The sequence below is a fragment of the Pomacea canaliculata genome, linkage group LG9 (assembly GCF_003073045.1).
Source record: "Pomacea canaliculata isolate SZHN2017 linkage group LG9, ASM307304v1, whole genome shotgun sequence".
Taxonomy (NCBI): Eukaryota; Metazoa; Mollusca; class Gastropoda; order Architaenioglossa; family Ampullariidae; genus Pomacea; species Pomacea canaliculata.
Genome location: NC_037598.1, coordinates 1,399,746 through 1,420,065, shown reverse-complemented (window position 1 = coordinate 1,420,065; position 20,320 = coordinate 1,399,746). Strand labels below are relative to the sequence as shown.

General features: G+C 39.4%; 1 protein-coding gene across 10 annotated transcripts in view; it reads left to right on the top strand.

The window, feature by feature from the left end:
• The window catches only part of LOC112571740 (FYVE, RhoGEF and PH domain-containing protein 2-like), a 65,992-nt gene that overhangs the window by 32,466 nt on the left and 13,206 nt on the right, over nucleotides 1-20,320 (top strand). For 9 of the 10 annotated variants that reach the window (XM_025250985.1, XM_025250988.1, XM_025250986.1 and 6 more), the window contains 10 exons: nucleotides 7,458-8,911; nucleotides 9,644-9,778; nucleotides 11,791-11,910; nucleotides 12,148-12,299; nucleotides 15,416-15,572; nucleotides 18,325-18,412; nucleotides 18,806-18,856; nucleotides 19,107-19,165; nucleotides 19,588-19,737; nucleotides 20,086-20,169. In XM_025250985.1, the coding sequence (XP_025106770.1) occupies nucleotides 7,458-8,911; nucleotides 9,644-9,778; nucleotides 11,791-11,910; nucleotides 12,148-12,299; nucleotides 15,416-15,572; nucleotides 18,325-18,412; nucleotides 18,806-18,856; nucleotides 19,107-19,165; nucleotides 19,588-19,737; nucleotides 20,086-20,169 (2,450 nt within the window). The remainder of the gene's footprint in view (nucleotides 1-7,457; nucleotides 8,912-9,643; nucleotides 9,779-11,790; nucleotides 11,911-12,147; nucleotides 12,300-15,415; nucleotides 15,573-18,324; nucleotides 18,413-18,805; nucleotides 18,857-19,106; nucleotides 19,166-19,587; nucleotides 19,738-20,085; nucleotides 20,170-20,320) is intronic. The other variant, XM_025250987.1, reaches the window with a different exon arrangement.

Sequence of the window (20,320 nt, the reverse complement as noted above, 5' to 3'; positions counted from 1 at the left end):
AGAAGGTGGTGAGGTCACCATCATCGTGAGGTCCTGAGGTAATCCCCAGACACAAGGAAGATCCTGCTTATCGAGGCTGTGTCTAGAATCGCTTACGTGAGACACGCAACTTCTTGTCTCTACGGCAATCAGGAAAAATGTTTGAGTCTGTGTAACATAGTTTGCCAAGTTTACCTCAAAAGAAATATGTTTTTCTAAAGCAGGAAGAACATCATCCAGCTGAGTTAAATGAAAGAAGTGATCAAAATATACGGTTATTTGATCTCATATTCTGTGAAAGGTTTTGAAATAAATTGTATGAGATGGTATTAAAACTAACTTTTTTTCTTCATGGGAGTGGGCTGAACTTTTGACTTTTTATGTCATTTACTCTGGAGATTATGATTGCATATACTCATGCCCCACTTGTACACTCCAGGAAGTGTGACGAGTGATGGAAGCATAGTATGCACTTTGTTCAGCTGACATACGATTATATTGACTACACTTTGTTACTCTGGCATGCAATCTTATTATGTCATAGAAATAATATGTTATTAAATATTTTTTAAAAAATTACGATCCCAGCTGTGACCCTGAAAAGCAATAAAAACCATAACCCAAAAACCATTACCTTTGCTGTAAATGAATTAATAAGTCTGATAATCTATAATCATATTGTAAATTTAAAGTATCATTAAAATCAATGAAACCATAGAAAGTAATGGATTCCTACACTCTTCCATAACCAGAATTATAACCAAGCATAACATCGGGGAACCTAATAAATTAAAAATTTAATCCCCTTAAAGAAACAACTATACACAAACTGTAAAGATGGTGGCAAGCCATGAGCAGTAGAAACAAAGTGCCTAAATTAAAAGAGAAGTCTAGACTATAAGAATAGGGCAACATAAGTGTGGACTCGGCAGGCTTCAGGGACGCCAAGAGCAAGAGACCACAACAGAAAAAGAGGACACCAGCAACAGTAAACAACACCTACAGCATCACGGAGCAGCGAGCCTCCTCACACTCCTCTCCTAACCCCCTTACTTGCCTCTCCCATCATCTACTTCCTATATTCACCATATCCCCATCTGCCCACAGTACCAAATCGCTTGAAGCGCTTTTTCTTCCCGAAATTATTACCACCTCTTCTGAGTGTGGCTATGACTGTATATAAGGTGTGCAGAGAACAAAAGCGCGATATTAATAGATTTTGGGAAATAGTATCGGGTTGAAAACAGTTCCACCCCATTAGACCTTTGTTGCACCATTTGTAGGACGCACACCTGTGAACATGAACAAAGCGCCATGTTTGCTGTGTGTCGCCTTGCCAGTTATCTTTTGTCATCAGATATAGTTACCTGTGTCACCTTCGTCCAAGGTTAAGTGACCACCTTATTGCCGAATGGTTGTCCTTTCTTTCCACCCGATGCCATTCATACTCGAAGTAAATGTCGATGTCTGGCATGTAGACCATCTCGAATTGTCATCTGCTCCAGCCTGTCGCCTTCCTAAGTTTATCACAGCTAGTACCACATCTGGGCTGAAGGTAAATAACGATGATTTGGTTATCTTTTGATTACTTGTAGATGAGGATCTCACGGTTAAGACTGCTGTTGGTATTGAACATGTGTGTGCGAGAACACTGTCCGCTGATGAAATGTTAAGTATATTCGTGCAGGTTGTCACGAGGAGCTATACGCAACTTTTGTTGGTGTGGGGAGGTAGTGTAGAAAAACCTTTTGCAGCACAGATTTGATTAAGTTTCGACCCCCAGTTACAGGTGGTCAGATTACTTTCTGTCAGTCTGTTTCAATCTGTGTAAGAGAACCGGTTCAAAGCCTTAGCGCAACTGCTCAAACTTACAGAGAGAGAGAGAGAAAAATGATTAGTTGTTTAATAACTAAAAAAAAAAAAAAAATTAATGTCTGCAGATGATTGCACACATACAGTAGACAGGACTGGCTTGACTCGGGGTTCCGGGTTCGTTGTTGGTGCGCCTGTCGGTGACAGAGATACAGCTCAGGTTGCACGTGATTTCCTTGTTAGCCCTCAGAGGTCAGACCCGAGGATAGCAAGTTAAATGATGCTCAAGACTTTTCGACGCTTGCAACTGCGACCTGAGAGACTAACAACACTCGCTTGTGCTATTTGCACCTGTCGCTCAAGCCAGTAATAATAATACAGTGAATATGTAGCGCCATATCCCGGTCCTATGGACATACTCTTGTCTCTTTACCAAAGAAAAAACAAACCCCAACCCATCACAGACATACAGACACGGACACACTCATCATAGCATGCAAGATTGTTGTCCAGAGAATGCCAGATACTAAGAATGATATATACATAGAAAGAAGCTGCTCCAACATGCGCAAATCATTTGAAAAACTGTTATCCTGGCTGCAAATGTTTCTGTTCACACCACAATTTGTCAAAAAAGCGGATCTAGTTATTTGTTCGTTTATTTGTTGTTTTCTTTTTTGTTTTTTTTTTGTTTTTTTTTTTTTTGGCTGCTCATTGGGTTACCTGTAGAATGGCTATTTGAAAAAAAACAACAACAACCCAACAACCCCAAAATGAGTTCACAAGTCGTCGGAAGACAAGCAATGCAAATCCACGGGTATAATAGTGTCAGCTGTTGGTGGGCTTTCACAGATGATCTTTTAGACGTACATCTACAGCTCGTAGTTCAGACATACAGTCATTATTAATTTGGATTAAAAGCAGACTTCCAAGAAACCCAGGGAGCATCAGTGGAGATCGCAGTGGTCAAACATTTGTTGTCACCACAAAAAAGAATCATTAGCTCCTGGTTTCAGATCTCCCCTTGGGGTCAAATAGCATCCATAATCACTTTTTGAAAGTAAAATCAGGAAATTTATATGAGTTTACTTCCTGTAGCTTACAATGTAGACTCATTTATGAGGAAAGTTTTTACACTAAGTGGGTAATATACATTACTTGACAGTTTTGACTCATTTATTCAAGCATTTAGATTACGTACCTAGCAACAACAACTATTAATATCAACAGTGTTCTCTGTGATTTCACTTTCTGAGGAGTTGGCCACAACCATACTTTGAATGTATTGCCAACTTGGTTTATATAAAATTTATTTATTCTTTAGTTCTATTTCATTTACATTTCTGATAATCTTGCTAGTCGATCGTACCTTTCCATCACAGAGACTTGGTGACATGGTACTTGGCATCGACAGCTTAGGTCCTTTACATTCCTTGAAACACTCGGCTATAGTGTAGATTCTTACGATTGTGTAGAAGGACCTAGCAAGGTCTTCACTTGATATCAGTCCTGATCCCTAGCAATCCTAGCTTCATGTCCACACACCCTGTAATGCTAGATGGAAACACTTTCCAGACCGCAAAACGAAGGGTGGGGAATCATTTTTCTGGCAAGGGTCATCTGGATATTTAAAACATCATTCACGGTCCATACAAAATTATTCTTAAAAGATTAACCTATATTTCTCACAGACGTAGTTTCGTCTCAGTGCCTGGCACTGTCCTCTGAGTCACAAGTGTGTCTATTCCGTCATACATGTGTCCTGCCTATCCCATAATGAAAGTTCATTGCTTGTCCCTCAGATTTGTTGTTATTATTATAATTTACTGAATATAAAGTTATGTTGATGTGAAAAAAGCCCCTAGATTTATCGAATTCTGTGTCCCACCTACGGTTGCGTTGGTGAAATGATTTCACGGGCAGGACGTTCCCCACCCGAGAGTTAAATTGACGGCCATCGCATTGTCAGGTGCTGACGGGCCTATTCTACAGTTGTTCTTGAGCAAATTTTAAGCCTCATAAATCAGGCTGTTTTGAACTCGTTTTTTTTTTTCCAGTAGAGACAAGTGCAGTAAAGGTGCCCTCCCTCCGTATTGCAAAAAAGAAAAATCTGGCCTCGCATTCAGGGAGCGCCATTTACCAATCAGTCCCGCGGGCCGAAGGTTGTCTGGGTAATAGTCGCCCCAATTTGGAGACAAGACTCATGCTGCCATAACCATGGAGGAGATGTGCTTACCCCACAGAAAATACATAGTATGCTCACATTATAGACTGGGTCCCAACAAAATGTTCATTTCCGATTCGGCCCATTTTTTTATGCGGAAGGAAGTTCTACCCAAATTGTGAGTGGCATTGAATGCGGCACCTCCACTCATACCTCTTCGCACCTTGCCGCAAGAGACGTAGCGGGTCAAAGGCCAGATGCCAACGGTGGAGATAGCGTACCACCACTACAGCGCGCTTCGAGATCGTCTGGGCGACCGCACGTGCAGTGGTTATCTAAGCCTGACAGTGCGGCGCTAACGGCCCTATAGCTGCACCCTCGTGCTCTACCACTGACCTACCAGAAACTATTTTTAGTCCAGTGATTGGCCCATTACCACAGTATCCAAAGCTTCCGTCTGCTTTAGGTCACAGAAGAGATTTTATGTCAAAGCATGTTTACCAGACTCCTCTCTCACACTGATCTCACGCGGACTGCGACACCATGCAGTGGTCGCCAGGATCTTGCTGGCCGGTCCGCTGAGAGGTGTATCGGCCCCAGACGATTGGCAACCTCCAAGGATAAACTGTAGTTCTGGGATAATCAGGTGCAAGCTTCAATACCAGCAGTAAAGGTTAGCGATCTTTAAGTAATAAGACATTTTTTGGTCTCCCACTACACTTATATCTAAGTGTGGAATAGAGCCATCTATTGGATTGGTTATTTATTGATATACCATGACACCCCTTATATAGAGTTGGCAAGTTACCTTAATGTGGCCCATCCTGTAGTGTACATTCCTATTATGTGTGCATATCCACTGATGCACATAAACAGCTTTTTTGTGAAAGATGTATGCATGCACACAATACATTCATGGACATTTTATGGTATCTTGCACATCCATATGTATGTACATGCAAGACACTTAGCCATTTTAATTAATATAGTTTCTGCTTTTCTACATTTGCCTGTAAAATAACTGTAGGTAACAGATTCTTGCAGGCAGTTTGGACTAGTAGCACTGTGTCATGTTGTCATCTTGTATTTCATGATTACCTTTGTGCCTAATTTCCATCATGTAACAGGGGTGCTTAATTACTAAGCAGATTGTTGCAAATACATGCATGGCTGAAGTTGACAAGTGTGATACTGTTCATAGAAGAGCTACTGCAGCAGCTTTATGCATTTGAATCTAACAGATAACATGCATACAAACATCATTATCAAGATACTTGCCTACAAACATTTTTATATAAAGAAAGGTCAACCAAAAAGATATCAGAGTTTTACATGGATATGTTTACATTGTGAAGGCTTCAGGCACTGGTAGAGTTAAGACCACATGTTAATTAGGTGCATCTGTGTACTAATGTGTCATCATGAACTTTATCTCTTTTTTTACATGGTGATGGTTGCAGGCACATATCTGGAGAATGGAAGAGAGGCACTCACCCAGTTAAACTTTACCCTATTATTAGAAAACAAATGTAGTGCCTCACTAGACCTTTCACATCTTTTCCTTGTGGTAAGATACCGGTGCTTCTGGATTGTCATGTCCTTTACTGCGAACAGACTGCAAAATTTCAGTTTAAGGCTGTCTTGGTTGATCGAAAACTGATCACATCAGGAAAATGGCTAGTGAGCGGGTATAGTAGCAGTTCAAGATGGTTTTAATCTTTTTGTCATTTAACACATTTTCAGTTTTGAGTCAGAGGTATTCTTGATTTGTAATGCTGCTTTAAAAATATTTGCTGGTGCATTCTTGCTGTCAAGTTATATTGACAGCCTTGGTATGTTCAATTACAGCAGTTATCATGCACTGTTATACAATAGCTTACATATACAGTTCAATTTTTTCGTTCATGTTTGATCAGTGTTTTGATTCAGGATTTGGCCCATTTTTATCAGTGTGATGATCTTGATAACCAGGAACTCATCCTAAAATGATGTGTGAAAATGGATTTCCTTATATCAGTATCAAGTATTACACAATGTAATTTACAAGCCCTATCAAATATGCATATGATTCAGACTTGTAAGGAAAACATCTTGAAAGCAGTTATCTTCCTGTTATGCTTTGTAACAGATAATGTGGTAGTGAAGGTCCTTTAGTCTAATTTGGGCTAGTATTTTAAATAGTTCTTAAGCTGTGGTCTAGGATCTGCAGTTTTGCCTGGTCGGTCTATCTCTTGTTTTCCCTTGAGAATCCAGTGTAGAACTGTTCTGGTGATGAAGTTGAATAACGCTTCTGATGACATTCACTTCATTGCCAGTATCTTTAGAAGTGGTGGCCATTTTCTTGTGTTTGCACTGGGCAAGCATATTTTCATTTTAAAATGCATACAGTTTGTGGGGTTAAGCCCTTCTAGATTTTGAACAGTCATTTTATATAGAAAGTGGACAATTTTGTAACTCTTTGATTCTCTAGCACTCAGAGCTATATAGGAATGTTAATATTTCTGACAAAACTTGAGCTTGGTTTTGATGCTATAGTGAATTGAGCTTTTGGAAGTCTATTTAGAATCAAGAGAGCCCTACTGGTCAGGATGTCTGTCAATGCCTCATAATCTGTTATGTCTTAGACATGTAAGACATCTAAGATATCTGCCTAGATATGTGAACATGATTTTCTCTTGAGTTCAAATAAAAATCCTTTGTCATCATTATTCTTTAGTTTGGAGGTTCTTTTTAAAGGTATAAGCAGATGTTTAGCTAACATGAAACACATTTCACTTTGGGCATTCATTTACCCTGGGTCCAGGTCAATTCAACATTCATTGTTAGGGTGATCTGGTCTTGGTTAACTTCATGGTATGGTCGTGGTGAAGAAATGGTTTTTGGTCGCAATGACCACCCCCACCTGCCCAGTTCATCGTTGCCTCTTTACCAGCGCATATCAGTCAGTTGTGCTACATTAATGACCATTTTTCCAGAAGTCGTGTGTTTATAAAAATAGAATTCTTGTCACAGTTTGTGCTTTATTGCGATCCTTTTTAGGTATTCGTGTTCAAAAATATAAGTAGTATATTTTAAGAGAGCATCTTTGTCTCAGTACATTTGTTGACCTATTACTCTGACCCGGAGTGTTAGTTCCTCTATAAATGGCATAATCAAGCTTGACCAAGTAAAAATGACAGGGAAAAGCATTGTAATATGGCTTTTAAGAGTTTTATTTTAAGATTCAAATAAACGAACTTGAATTTCTAGGTGGTTGAAGTCATGACTCCTAGAATGAAAGCAGAAGTGTTGATCTCTGACTCCTCTCAGTTATGACCTGATTTTGGTGGGTTTTAGCAAGTCTTAATAGTGAGGCTTTACTGTAATACACTAAACAAACAAATAAAACTAACATCTACATATAGGCAAACAATCTGCTTACGCTTTTAAAAAAAATTTCATCTTTACTTTCAGACATGGTACACTTATTTTTTTACCCCTCTTTATTTTTTTCTGTTTGCAGCTCCATCAAAGCCCAAATTTTTTGATCGGTTTATCTCTGGCTCAGGACTTACTAAGAAAAGCTGTGTTGACGCACCCAGACACAAGAAGCATACAAGCACTTTTCTGGCCAAGAAGGACAACACTGATGACAGATCTGAGTCTTCTGATTATGAAGCAAATCTTTCAGGTGCACAGAGCCTGGAGTCTGAGGACACCTTTGGAGACTTGCATGTGATCAATGATTCAGTTGGCTGTGCCTTTGATGACTATGACAATGCAGCAAAGACTTACCTTTCAGAGTCTGAGACAGTTCCTGAAGCAGACAGGGACATTGGCTCCACCCCTCCATCATCTCCCATAGTTCCTGGCCTTGTTAAACAGCGCCTTCAGAATTTCCAAAAACTGTCATCTGATGGTGACCTTAACTTTATGTGTTCAGGGTCACAGCAGAGGTATAGGAGTGAAGGAAAAAGTGTTCCAGGGTCACCAAGGTCAGGCCGTCGCTGCTTTAGCCCCGTGTCAGAAAAGGCCAACCGTTTGGTAAAAAGTTTCTACAGTTTCTCCCGCAACAGTGCATTCTCCCAAGCCGTAATGGAAAAGGGATATGTGAGGGCTCTTGCAGAACAGATTAACAGTGGGAAGCTGCAACCAGTTTATGATGATGATGAAAACATAATTTTGGCTGGGGCTGTGGACTCAAATGAAAATGGGAGAGGTGAACATGTGGACATTGCAAAGACAGAACAGTTGGGTGTTTCTCCTTGCGAAGAAAACAACATTGGTAGGAATTTGACTATGCGGAGGAATTCTAACCATGATCAACAGACTGTCATTTGCTTTTCCCATGAAAAAGACATTGTAAGCAATATTCATGTGACCTCTTGTGGTCTGTTACTAGATGATGACAAGCTGGACAAAGGCACAGATGAGCATGCTGATTACAAACCTTCAGAACAGTTCATCCTTTCTGGCCAGGTTTTGCCTCCCTGTGGATCCTCTTTCCAGTCCCCATGCTCTCCCAAGTCCCCACGCTCCCCACGTTCCCCACGTTCCCCACGCTCCCCACGCTCTCCACTCTCTCCCCAGTCTTCCAGGGCAAAGTTAAAAGAGGGTTTGAGCAATGACAGCAGATCTGATCCCCTTGAAAAGAACAGTAATGACAAACCAAAGTTTTCCAGATCTACCAAGAGCAATCCATCAGTAGATTACCATGTGCCTAAATTAAGTGTTTCACATGATAATGATGACATTCCAGAATCTTCTGAGCATGGATGTGTGGCAGCAGTGTCTGCTACAGGGAGTTTGGAAGAGTGCACACAGACCAGCAAAACCAATAGCCACCTGTATGATAACATACTATTTAAGAACTCCACACTCACTCCAGAAGACCTTTTTAACATGAGCTGGACAGATAGTGACAGCGAATTTTCTGAAGATAGTGATTTGGAAAAGGAGTCAACAGAGAATGCTAAGGTAAGTATGTTTTAATACATCTGTTGGATATGTGTCTAATTTTATTTGAGACATACTTTTTTTTTTCTTTGTTAACAACAAAAGGAGCAGGAAGTCCCATTCTGGAAGTCACATTGGTGTAAACTTTTCTCAAGGCAATTTCTAAATCTCTTCTGTTTACAAGGAGGTTAAGCTTGCTATCCCCAGTAGGCTGAAAGTCTGTAATGTGCACACAGGGATAGGTAATGCATCTCAGTGATGATGCTAGAAAATATAAATCAACTTGGGTTCTACATCTTTGAAAAGACTATAAGAAATTAAAGAAGTCTTTTTCATCCTTCACATTTACTTATTGGCCACTTCCCTTTAAAAATTTCTTTAAATGCCAGTATGAGATGAAAAATGAGGGGTTTTACCAATCTCTTATGTAACTTCCTCAACAGTGTTCACTTTTAAATTTTGTATTATTATTTTTTTATTTATTGTTACATTGTCCAACATAATGATAAAGGATAAATAATCTCAGCCATTTTGAGAAGTGCAAAACCATTGCCCTAGCTCAGTATCTGTGAGTGCTGAGAGCTTTATTGAGTAGGTTTATAAATGATAAAGTCGTTTCCTGTTACTTTGTGGATGGTAAAAAATTTCAGATGTAATATACAGTACAGAACACATGTACATGCATGTGTGCGCACACAAACATTCAAAGATTTTACTTACTCCACCACCTGACTTCACCCCTGTTTGTTTCAGCCCACACTTGTGGAGGCATTGAAAAGTGAAATGTGTTCTGTATCTGCAGTGGATCTTGAGGAAAATTTGGAGACTGATGTTAGTCATGAGCAGAAGCTCATATCTGAGGCATTAAACACTGAATGTTTGCCAAGGGTATGCAGACTTTGCCGATTGAGAGCTGCCTTAGATGTTTTTTGCTTCTTTTATTAAAGATGGTTAAAACTGTTTTTGCTGTGGTTTGCCAGATTTGCAGCTTCTTGCAGCTCTTCAATATATTTTCTCTCCTCATAGGTTGTACTCTGCATGTTTCTTCTCAGCTGTTCATTAAAAATGAAACGCTGACAGGAATTTTTATTGCATGGAAATAATAAGTTTCTATGCTTGCACAGCAGTGAAAGTGAAATATTTCTTGAAGTTTTCTCTGATGCCCTTTAAAAAAGATTGTTTTTTTTTTTTTTGTCAAATAAGTCGAGGCAGGCCAGGCTGGGAGCAGCATGTAGCTTTGTAACCTTTACATTCTGTACTATTACTGTAACCTTTGCATTCTGTGCTGTCCTTGCATAGTGGGCCTTGACTGCGTCTGTGTCAGTGCTGTGTGCATCTTGGCAAGAATGGTTGCTAAGTTATAGGCATGCAGCTGCCAAACAATCACTTCTTGCTTGCCAGCTATTCTCATATCACATGCCTTGGACTGGGACAAGAATTTGTCCTGCAATGGGGCAGGTCTAAGGTCTGACTGTGGTGTCCTCCTGGCCTTGATGTGGCTTCATCCTATTCTTTTCTTGCTCATCCTCTCTCTCTCTATATATAAAACACTATACTTGTTGTCCTTTGATTACTGTAAAGGTCAGCTTGAAATGGCTCATTATTTGCCAAGGTAACTAATTGTGAGTCATGTGATGAGTCCAGTGTAGACAGAATTGGGGAAGCTTGATCGCATTTTTTTGCAGCAGGTTTTTATCTCCTTGGCTGGTTGCTGTTTTGCATCTATTTACTTCTCTATATGCAATTGTTTTGACATTTACTCTACATTCATATTATTATAGAGAACCAAAAAAAAAAAAAAATGGCAGGAAGGGACAAGCATGCTTTTTAAAATAGTGCTTTATCTGTCACTGGCCTCTGAATGTAATGGTATTAATATAAAGTACTTAAATAGCCAGCTTTCAAATGAGTATCAAAAAGTAAAAACATTTGCCAGACACAATTGTTACTGCATATTAAGTGAATGACCCATCTGTGCTTGAGTTGGATGTGTCATATACCTTAAGCTTAGGTAGTATGCTACTTCTCGGGTGTACAAAGATCAAGTTATAGTGATTTATTGTGCATTTATAGAAAATGGCACGTTAATGTTAGCGCTCTGTTTTTTTACTATGCTAAGTATCTGTGCATGATCTCTGTATACAAGAATTCATTTCAAATCTTGTGTAATTTGGAATAAGTAACATTTCAAATGACTAGCTTAGTATAAGATATTATTTCCCCAAATCTGGGTGAATAACTCCCTTCCATTCTCTATCTCACCTGTTAGCCATATCGCTCATGATGTAAGCATAGTCATGTACTTTTGATATTGTGAAGTTTGATATTTCACTTAGATTTTGGAAAAAGTCCTATGCTAGAGCTCAGCCCAATCATTTGAAATAAATAACATTGACCTCCTCATACAATTTTAACATTGGTCAATTCTTAAGAAAACCAAGACCCTTTACCCTGTGCATTTACAGGCTTTTCCACCTGATTTAGTTATCATTTGGTAATACCCTTTAGATTAGGGTGGTTCTGAAAAAGTCAGCATAGCTAGATCTTTATTCATTTGCCTGCACATTGAAAACAAGGGGTTAAACTGAGGTCTTGGCTGTGGACACTGCCTGCGTCAGGACCGTGCTTAGGGGCAGGCAGACGAGGCATCTGCCTAGGGCCCCGCACATTTCATTAAATAACAACCGTGGCGATCGTGGTGTCAAGGGCCCCCGCACATACCCTATGCCTCGGGCCCCGCGGGGGGTAAGAACGGGCCTGGCCTGCGTAACTGGCTTAGGATAACTTACCTCAGTCTTCCTGAAGTGACCTTTTTACAGTTTGATTGTAAGTGGGGAGGATAAAGTCTGTTTTACATACTTTTGGTCCATAAGATTAATTATTTCACTTTTGCTATGCAGACAGAGCAAAAGCAGCAAGCTGCAGAAAGTGTGACACCCAGAGAGAAACTTCACCAGATAGCAGACGAATTGCTGAAAACAGAGCGTACTTATGTAGCTCGACTTAGATTGCTTCATGAGGTGAGATCAGTACTTGCTGTTCCAGCCTGCTTTACAATCTCTGTGCTTCTCATACTTATTCATTATCTTACTTTCATCTGTCTGAAGGCTTCTGGCTTTGCAGGCAATGACTAAGATAAGCTTGAAAGTCCCGTTGTTAGTCATCAGGATCCTGCTGAGAATAGCATGGACTATATTTAAGGGCTATTTCATGGCATTGTACTGAGCCCAGTTTTCTCCATCATTGTGCATTTTCAGGGCTTCTACCTTCGCATTGACCAGGAGAACCGGCAGCATAACTTTTTGGCTGGTGAGCATACTCTGACTGATATGTTCTCTAACATTCAGAGTATATATCGTTTTCACAATGACTTTGTGCTGCGGGACCTGGAACACCGCATGGAGAGATGGTGAGTTAAACATTCAGATTAACTGTGAAATTTTCAGTTGATTTAGAAAGCAACACAGCTGACAAAATATTTTGTTTTTTACCTGGTCACTTGTCTGTATGCAGCTGTATTGGTACTATTTTGCAACTTCTGTTTTTGCATGTTTAAGTTTGGGATCTGATATTGCTATGTGAAATTTTAATGTTTAGTACCATTTCAAATTCATAGGCTCTAATACCTCTTTGGCCTTTTAGAAAAGTGAAATTTGGTGATTGAATGTACCTTAAACTTTAACTTGAAAAATAGACAAAATATTAAATAGAACAAAAGCCTGGAACATTAGGTTGCAGACCAGAAGATAAAAATACACAAACAATATGCAGTAATTAAAGTTAAATTAAGAACTTATATTAATGAAAGAGGCTTCATGGTTTGAGACCAAGTATAAAGCTGACATATTAAATAGGGAAATAAGTTACAGTGTTTAGATATACAGTAAGAGAAAATGATTGAGATCTTATTTTAGTAAACAGACTGTGTTCAAACATAGTATAAGACTGAAAATACCAAAGATATAGACCAGAAAATGAGACAGCACAAGGGAGCTTTTAATAAAATGGATTCCTGAATGGGTCACCATTGAAGAACATAAAGGACAGGTGACACAGAATCTCGGATCCTTAGAAAAAGGCCCATGAAGTAAACCTTGTGATTAATAATAACTTTCAGCTACTTTTTGAGACTTTTTTTATTAAAGATTTCATGCAATGGCAGGGCTATGGACTGCATCTGCACTGATGGCATACACTCTAACATGAATGGCTACACTACAGGGGCATGCACTAGTGTCATTGCTATTGTTATGTCTCTGTTTTTGTTTTTTGTGGGGTGCTTTGAGCCTGCTTCTGATGCTGGGTAAAATACTATATCAGTCTTTTTATATTTTGGTGTATATTGTGTATTCATGTTTTGGTGTATGTGTGTAACACCCTGGTTGTTACGTGGATTTATTTGTATGCACTGATAATTTTTCTTCTGCTTTTTTTATTCTTTTATTTCTGCCAAGTCAGGCACAAGATGCTGGCGACCATGTTAACTTTGTCTTTTTGTCCTCGTTTGTTGCACCATTTATGAAACACCCCTATTCAAACAACTCTGAACATCCCGCCCATCCGCTCAACCCACTGCCCCCAAGGTGGCCTGACTTTTTATCATGGGTTTTTGGGTCAGGCATAAGGGGAAGGGGATGCACACATGCATACATACTCGCACATGTGCATGTGCATACTAGTGTACAAATGCATTATGGCAGCCTCTTGGGGCCTTGGACTTGTCTGGCCAGCAAATTCATTTAATTAGGCCTACCAGTCAGTCACTTGTCCCTTGACTGGCACCTGTCATTGGGTGGAGCACATGGCAGCTAACAGGGTCCACCACTCTTGCCTATTGTGGGCAATAGTCAGCAGGTCCAGTCAGGATGACTGCTCCAGTCTTTAACCTTCATAAGCCAGTTCTTTCTTTGGCCCCCACGGCGTCGGCTGCCCTCCAAGGTGCTTTGAATAATAGTCTTCGACAGGGTGTTGTGCCGGGTCACATGGCTAAAGAAGACCATGTCACATCACTTGACTGTTGAATGTAGAGGTTTCTGGTATCCTACAAGTGTGGCAATCTTGTTTTGTACAGGCCTATTGGTCAATGGGAGAAGATATGTAAATAGTTGGGGTTGGGCAGGGCTTCTGCTAAGACTAAATTCTTTGGGGTCCCAGGGACCCCTTCTTCAGATTTTTAAGGGGTCCCTGTTCTTCGCCCAACTTTGGGGGGGGACCCCATTGACGAAAATTGAAGGGGTCCTCCGAACTTTTAATGCATACTGTACGCAATTTTTTTGCGTAAGCAGAAGCCCTGGTTGGGGGTTAAGGGCAGACATTCTTCTAAAAAGTCTTGGATGGATACTGTTGATAGTTGTTGTGTGTGTGCATTTTACTGTTCTATTATAAAATTTATTATGCATTACCTTTGTCCTCTGCCATTCTTCAGTGGAACAGGTTAAAGCTATTGGTTTAACTGTTGGAAAATGTACTCTCTGTTGTGATTTCTTGCACGACTGCCCCACACGTGTATAACCCCATAAGGGAGATGTCCTGTGGGTTACATGTATGCTCATGAAGGTGCATTTGATGCCTGCTCTTAAAAGGTGTGTGCACGCTTGAACGTATGTAAAGGGCTCTGGGTCCGGCTAATGCTTATTATTATACAGGCAAGTTTAGACAGAACTAAAGCACAAATAAAGATAGTTGTGGACAGAAAAACGACTGGCACAGAGCACTTGTGATGTACATAATAAGTAGACTGAGAAATGCATCTGTAAGGAAAATGGTAGTCGCATGACTTTTCAGTCCTTGAGCAGTTAGATGCTTGAGACCCCTTTCACATTTGAGATACATGCTTGCAAACATCATCATGCAACAGAAAGAGGTCAACAACACAGACATCAGGATGGTGCATGGATATGTTTACAATGCGAAGACCTCGCACAATGGGAGACCTTGGAATAGTTAATCAGTCCTGCCATGAGGTCACAATTTCGGTCTCTTTATGTTCTTGGTGACATTTGTAGGCATATATCTCAAGAAAGGAAGAGAGGTTTATTCATCCATATTTGGGGAAATAGCCTCAAGCACTTAGCCTTACCCAACCATTAAAAAAATAATTGTGCATTATTCCTTTAAAAGGCTAAGTATCTATTCCATGGCTGGGTTAACTAGGAAATGTGTTGCACCACACACATATATCAAACCAGCTAGTGTGGGCGCCTTCTGCACAAGATGTCATTTCTATAACCACTGAGCTGTTCACTTCCCCTGTTTAATAACAATGCTTCTGTATCTTATGTCTTTATTGTATTTGTGTAAATGTTTATCTTCTGTATAATGTTTCATACTTCAGAATGTGAAAGAATAAAATTAATAATTGGGTGTGAAATGTTGACATGAATGATATGTAACTTGCATGTATGCTCAACATAAACCTTAACCCTGATATTTGGCAAGAAAGAACTAGTTGCATAAGTTTGTACAGCCACAAATGCATTTAGAACTTAAAGCAAATGCCACTATTATTCATAATTTTTCTTTAAGGCACCAAGAGAAGAGAATTGGAGATCTCATGAAGAAGAATGCCCCTTTTCTAAAGCTCTACACAGCCTATATCAAGAACTTTGACCATGCCATGAATCTCATCAATTACTGGCTTGAAAAGTCACCCAGGTTTGCTGCAATAGTCCAAGAAATACAAGTAGGTGTATCCAAAAGATATTTGAAATAAATGTATTCAATCACTTGAACTATAGATACAGAAATATGTTGTGGCTGGTTAAAAGAAGTCAGAAATACAGTGTATTTTGGTTGGAGAAAATTATCAGAGATTCATTTTTTGAGTTTCAGGAATACAAATTTTTTTTATCCTGGTGAAAATGTGATTTAGGTTTAGGTGGGGTAAATTTTTTAAAACATACGAAACCTCACATACATATTCACCTATCTAAATGCCATAGCTGGAGCACAATTGAACTTGTGGTGCAACACGTGCAAAAATAGTTGTTGCCCTTCTTTGCACTAGCTTGAAACTGACCATCTAGAGTTGATGCTGTTAATGGAACACGAAAATACTTTTAACAAAAAGAGCATAACCCAAAGAATGCCAGCAAAAGCGAATTTTATTATGGCATATACTATTGCAAAGAGAATAGAGCATTCATGAGCAAAGAATTCATCAAGAAATGCATGTTTGAAATGGTCGAAATAGTGTTTCCTGAGAACAAAAAGGAGTAAAAGAAAAAACAACATGTTGTATAGAGGACATGGAATATGATTAGGTGGAATGGTTGATTTATAAATGTGAGCTGTTTGACTGGTAGTGTCTTAAGCTGGATAATATTAGAAATCTAACTGATAATGCACAACTTATTTTTCATCTGTGGTGTTAATGGTGATTTTATAATCCAGGAACTGCTTTCGAGTTGTCAATTAAAAAATTATAACAGGCAAAGATTTGAATCTATAACTGAAATGGTCCACTGAGAAGAATGGGCTTCCATGGGAAAAAAATGTTTTACTACCGATAGATTTCCAATTTTAACCAGCATGTTGGTTTTCTTAACATCCGATGGCCTGAGAAGATCTCCAATACCGCCCTGTGGGAGAGAACCAACCAAAACCCTGCCAGCCTAGACATCAAGAAGCGAAAGTGGGGCTGGATTGGCCACACTCTACGAAAGCCAGCTGACAATATAACGCGACAAGCTCTGGGCTGGAACCCACAGGGGAGAGGCAAGGTTGGGAGACCCAGACAGAGGTGGAGACGATCAGTCCACAGAGAGGCAGAGACAGCTGGCATTACATGGTCCCAACTAGAAAGGGATGCCCAGGACCAGGTCCGATGGCGGCGTGTGGTTGCGGCCCTATGCTCCACTGGGGGCGAATAGGAATGAAGAAGAAGAAGAAGAAGATGTTGGTTTTCTGACCAGAATTCAGCAAACTGTTGGTGAAATATATCTGGTACCAGGAAGTCACTTTTCTTTATTGCATTGTAAAAAGAAGAGCTGTTCAAACATTTATTAGACATGAACGATGAAAACTGATGAAAATTGTGAGCTTTATTAGAACAAGAGAGCTCAACCACCAATAGTTTATAATGTAGTCGGACATTGAAGCCAACCACAAAAATGCTCCCTAGCATATAGATGTCCAGTGCCTAAGCTCAGGAAAAGTTATTAAGCAAGTTTGGGAACTCCGAGAAGAAATAGTTCTCTTTATTAGAAATTAAGGAAATGACATGCACTTTCTCCAGTGGCATACAGATGTTGCTTTCTTGTAGACATCATGGACCATTTCAATAAACTCAGTGTGACTGCAAAGTAGAAACACTCACATTCATATTTCACCCTTTCTTAGCTTAAAAGAATTTGCCAAAGGAATGGTAGTGATGTTCACATCACGTTTTTGATCATGAAGCAGTATTCACAGATGATAGGCAAGCATTTGGCTGCAGTTCTGCAAATTGCAATCTCAGAAATATGGCCGGACTTTGAAAGGTTCATGAGCAAATTCAAACAGCCTCAAATTTTACATTAAATTTGCTAAGTGAACATCATTATGTATGCATTTTGTCATCACGTTTTCACTAGGTTTGTTTTGTAGCCACATCATGGGTGTTGAGTATGTTATCCACAATTTAATTTATAATTTTGAGATCAGCCCACAAAAACGAAAACTTTGCCCACCCCTGTCAAATCTGTTTGTGGTCAGCAAGTGATCGCTTGAGAACATTTAAATGTTTCTCCTTAAGATGAATTCTAAGATATTAGGTTTTGGTGGCTCAAGCTCCTCTCAGTCTGCATTCTGGTATGGCATAAGGGGGCATTAGTAAAGTAAATTAGAAATTAGTAAAGTAAAGAACGGTGATGGTGATGCAGATTTTTGCTGGACAAAGCAGTATGCTTGAAGGAATGGATTGTAACCAAGGAAACTGTTTTGCAGAAGGCATAGCCTAGAGATTCAACAAAAGTACTGCATAAACTGTTTTGACTTTCAGAGGGATTTATTTTCCAGTTTGCTGGCTCTTGGAAAACTGTCCCCTTATGCCATACCAGAATGCAGACTGAGAGGGGCTTGAGCCACCAAAACCTAATATCTTAGAATTCATCTTAAGGAGAAACATTTAAATGTTCTCAAGCGATCACTTGCTGACCACAACTTCAGTGGTGCTGTGGAAAAAGAAAAACAGATTATATAACCCACGCAAGTAGGATAGTGAAGAAAATTGAAAATTTAGCTTCTGCATTGATGGGACAGATGGAAAGTGTGTAAAAGTAGCTAATAGATTTCGATAAAAACACCAGTGAGACTAAGACAAAGGTTAATTGGTTTGCAAACTTTGTGTAAAAGTTACTGACCTCCAGCAGTCTGCTTTGTTCTTTTCATAGGGTCAGCATTACTGGCTGCTTTTGTGACTGTCCAAACACCTGTATAACTTCTTATTGTTTCAGAAATCACCTGAATGTGGCAGTCTTTCTCTCCAACATCACATGCTAGGGCCAATCCAGAGAGTGCCACGTTATGAACTTTTGCTCAAAGGTAGAGACCTGTCATACATCAGTGATCACTACCCACAGCTATAGATGTGTTCAGTATGCAGTGTTTTTCATCAGCAAAAGTTAGGCAGCTCTCTTAAAGTTTGGCCAATTATTTCGGATTCCCCCCCCCCCTCCCCCCATCCCCAAGAGCTCTTATTTTAAATACTGAAGAAATGATGAGAACAGAAATATAGAGCACAGCTGCAGCATATTGATGTTGATATTATTATTATAATTTGCATATTCCTCCCAGTGAACTAGAAAGTCAAAGTATGTAACAGTCATCTGCATACATACATTACATAAGCAGACCTAGAATTGCAGCTGTCAAATTCTTTAATTAAATTCTGGAGATACTGCCTTGTTGACAATCTTGATATCTTCTGTGTTTCAGATTATGTTAAACACTTACCTCCTGATTCACCAGACAAGCAAGATGCTCAAGGTAAACTAAGATAATGGTTATGATTATTTTGTGTGTGGTTGATATGCATGCATGTGTGTGTGCATGTGTTTAATATGGAGAATGGTATATTCAGTCTGGATTCAGTGTATACATGCTTGTATGCCTGCATGTATGATTGAAATGAGCGTAAACTTAGAATTTGGGTATTATGTGTGCAGTGTGTGGTTTCAAGAAAGCTTGTTACATTAGTCCTGACTTGCATGACACTTTTCCCCCCTTCTACTTTCAGAAGCCCTAGATCGTGTTACAGAGGCTGCAAGTCATTCAAATGAAGCCATGAAAAAAATTGTAAGTAAAAATACCTTTACATTCCCCATATGCATTTGTAGTCCGAGTATAAAAGCACTGCTAATTTATAGAAGTAGAAAATACTTCAAATCTGTTAGTGCTAGCAACAGGCAACAAAATGGTGTGATTCTCATATTATGGGGGAACATGCATCACTCTACACTATTTTATATTGCCATTAACGATTTAGCAAAATTCCCCCCCCCCAAAAAAAAAAAAAAAAAAAATCAAGGGAAATGATGCTTCATCATTTACATTTGTGGTATTCCGTGGTAAAAGTCATGTTGTGGTTATTCCTTAGTAAGTTGAGAATGGTGTCTTGTATTCACATAGAGTGACAGGTAAGAGTGATCTTGTCATCCACTGGTGTCAGCAATCCCCACAAGTGTTGTTTTCCCTTAACCAAGTTACAATTGTTGCAGGAGAAATTTCACAAACTTCTGGACATTTACCAGAAGCTACGAGGCATCGCTGTTGACTTTATCAGCCCCACGCGAGACTTTGTTCGTGAGGGGCCTATCACCAAAATCTCAGCCCGCAGTGGGGAAAAGCAATCACGGTTCCTTTTCTTGGTGAGAATGTGTCTTGACAGTGTGGTGACTGTTAAGCTGATAGTGGTAGTAGACATGACTTGACAGTGTAGAAAGCATGAGGATGGTTGCTATGATTTTATAGTGTTGACTGTTAACAACAGATTTAACATGATCTCTCTCTAATTTGAAACTTTTAATATTAAGCGGCAGCATATCTTATTTAACTATATTTTCAGATATAAAATGATAGGCATATATGTAAGAATATTATACTTAATGAGCGATTTTTATGTGAGGAACATCCTTCACATGAGCTGCTGTATATAAAAAAATGTTTTGTTGGGATTGTTAATCCTCCTCATAGAAATTATCTATCTTTTTTTCAAGTTCAATGACCTGCTACTTATCTGCTCAGATACCCTGATGGGTACTTTCAGGGTGAGGTCCCAGTTAGACATTGATGGAATGGAGGTAAGTTTGTTTCATGGATCCTTGGCAATGAAGCCTTTATTGGTGCTGTTATTTTCAGAGAAAAGCAGAACATTTGTTAGGCTTTTATGTCTTACCATCAAGCTGGGTTTGTGCCACATTAATATTTTTATAAATATAGTAGCTGGTTTTT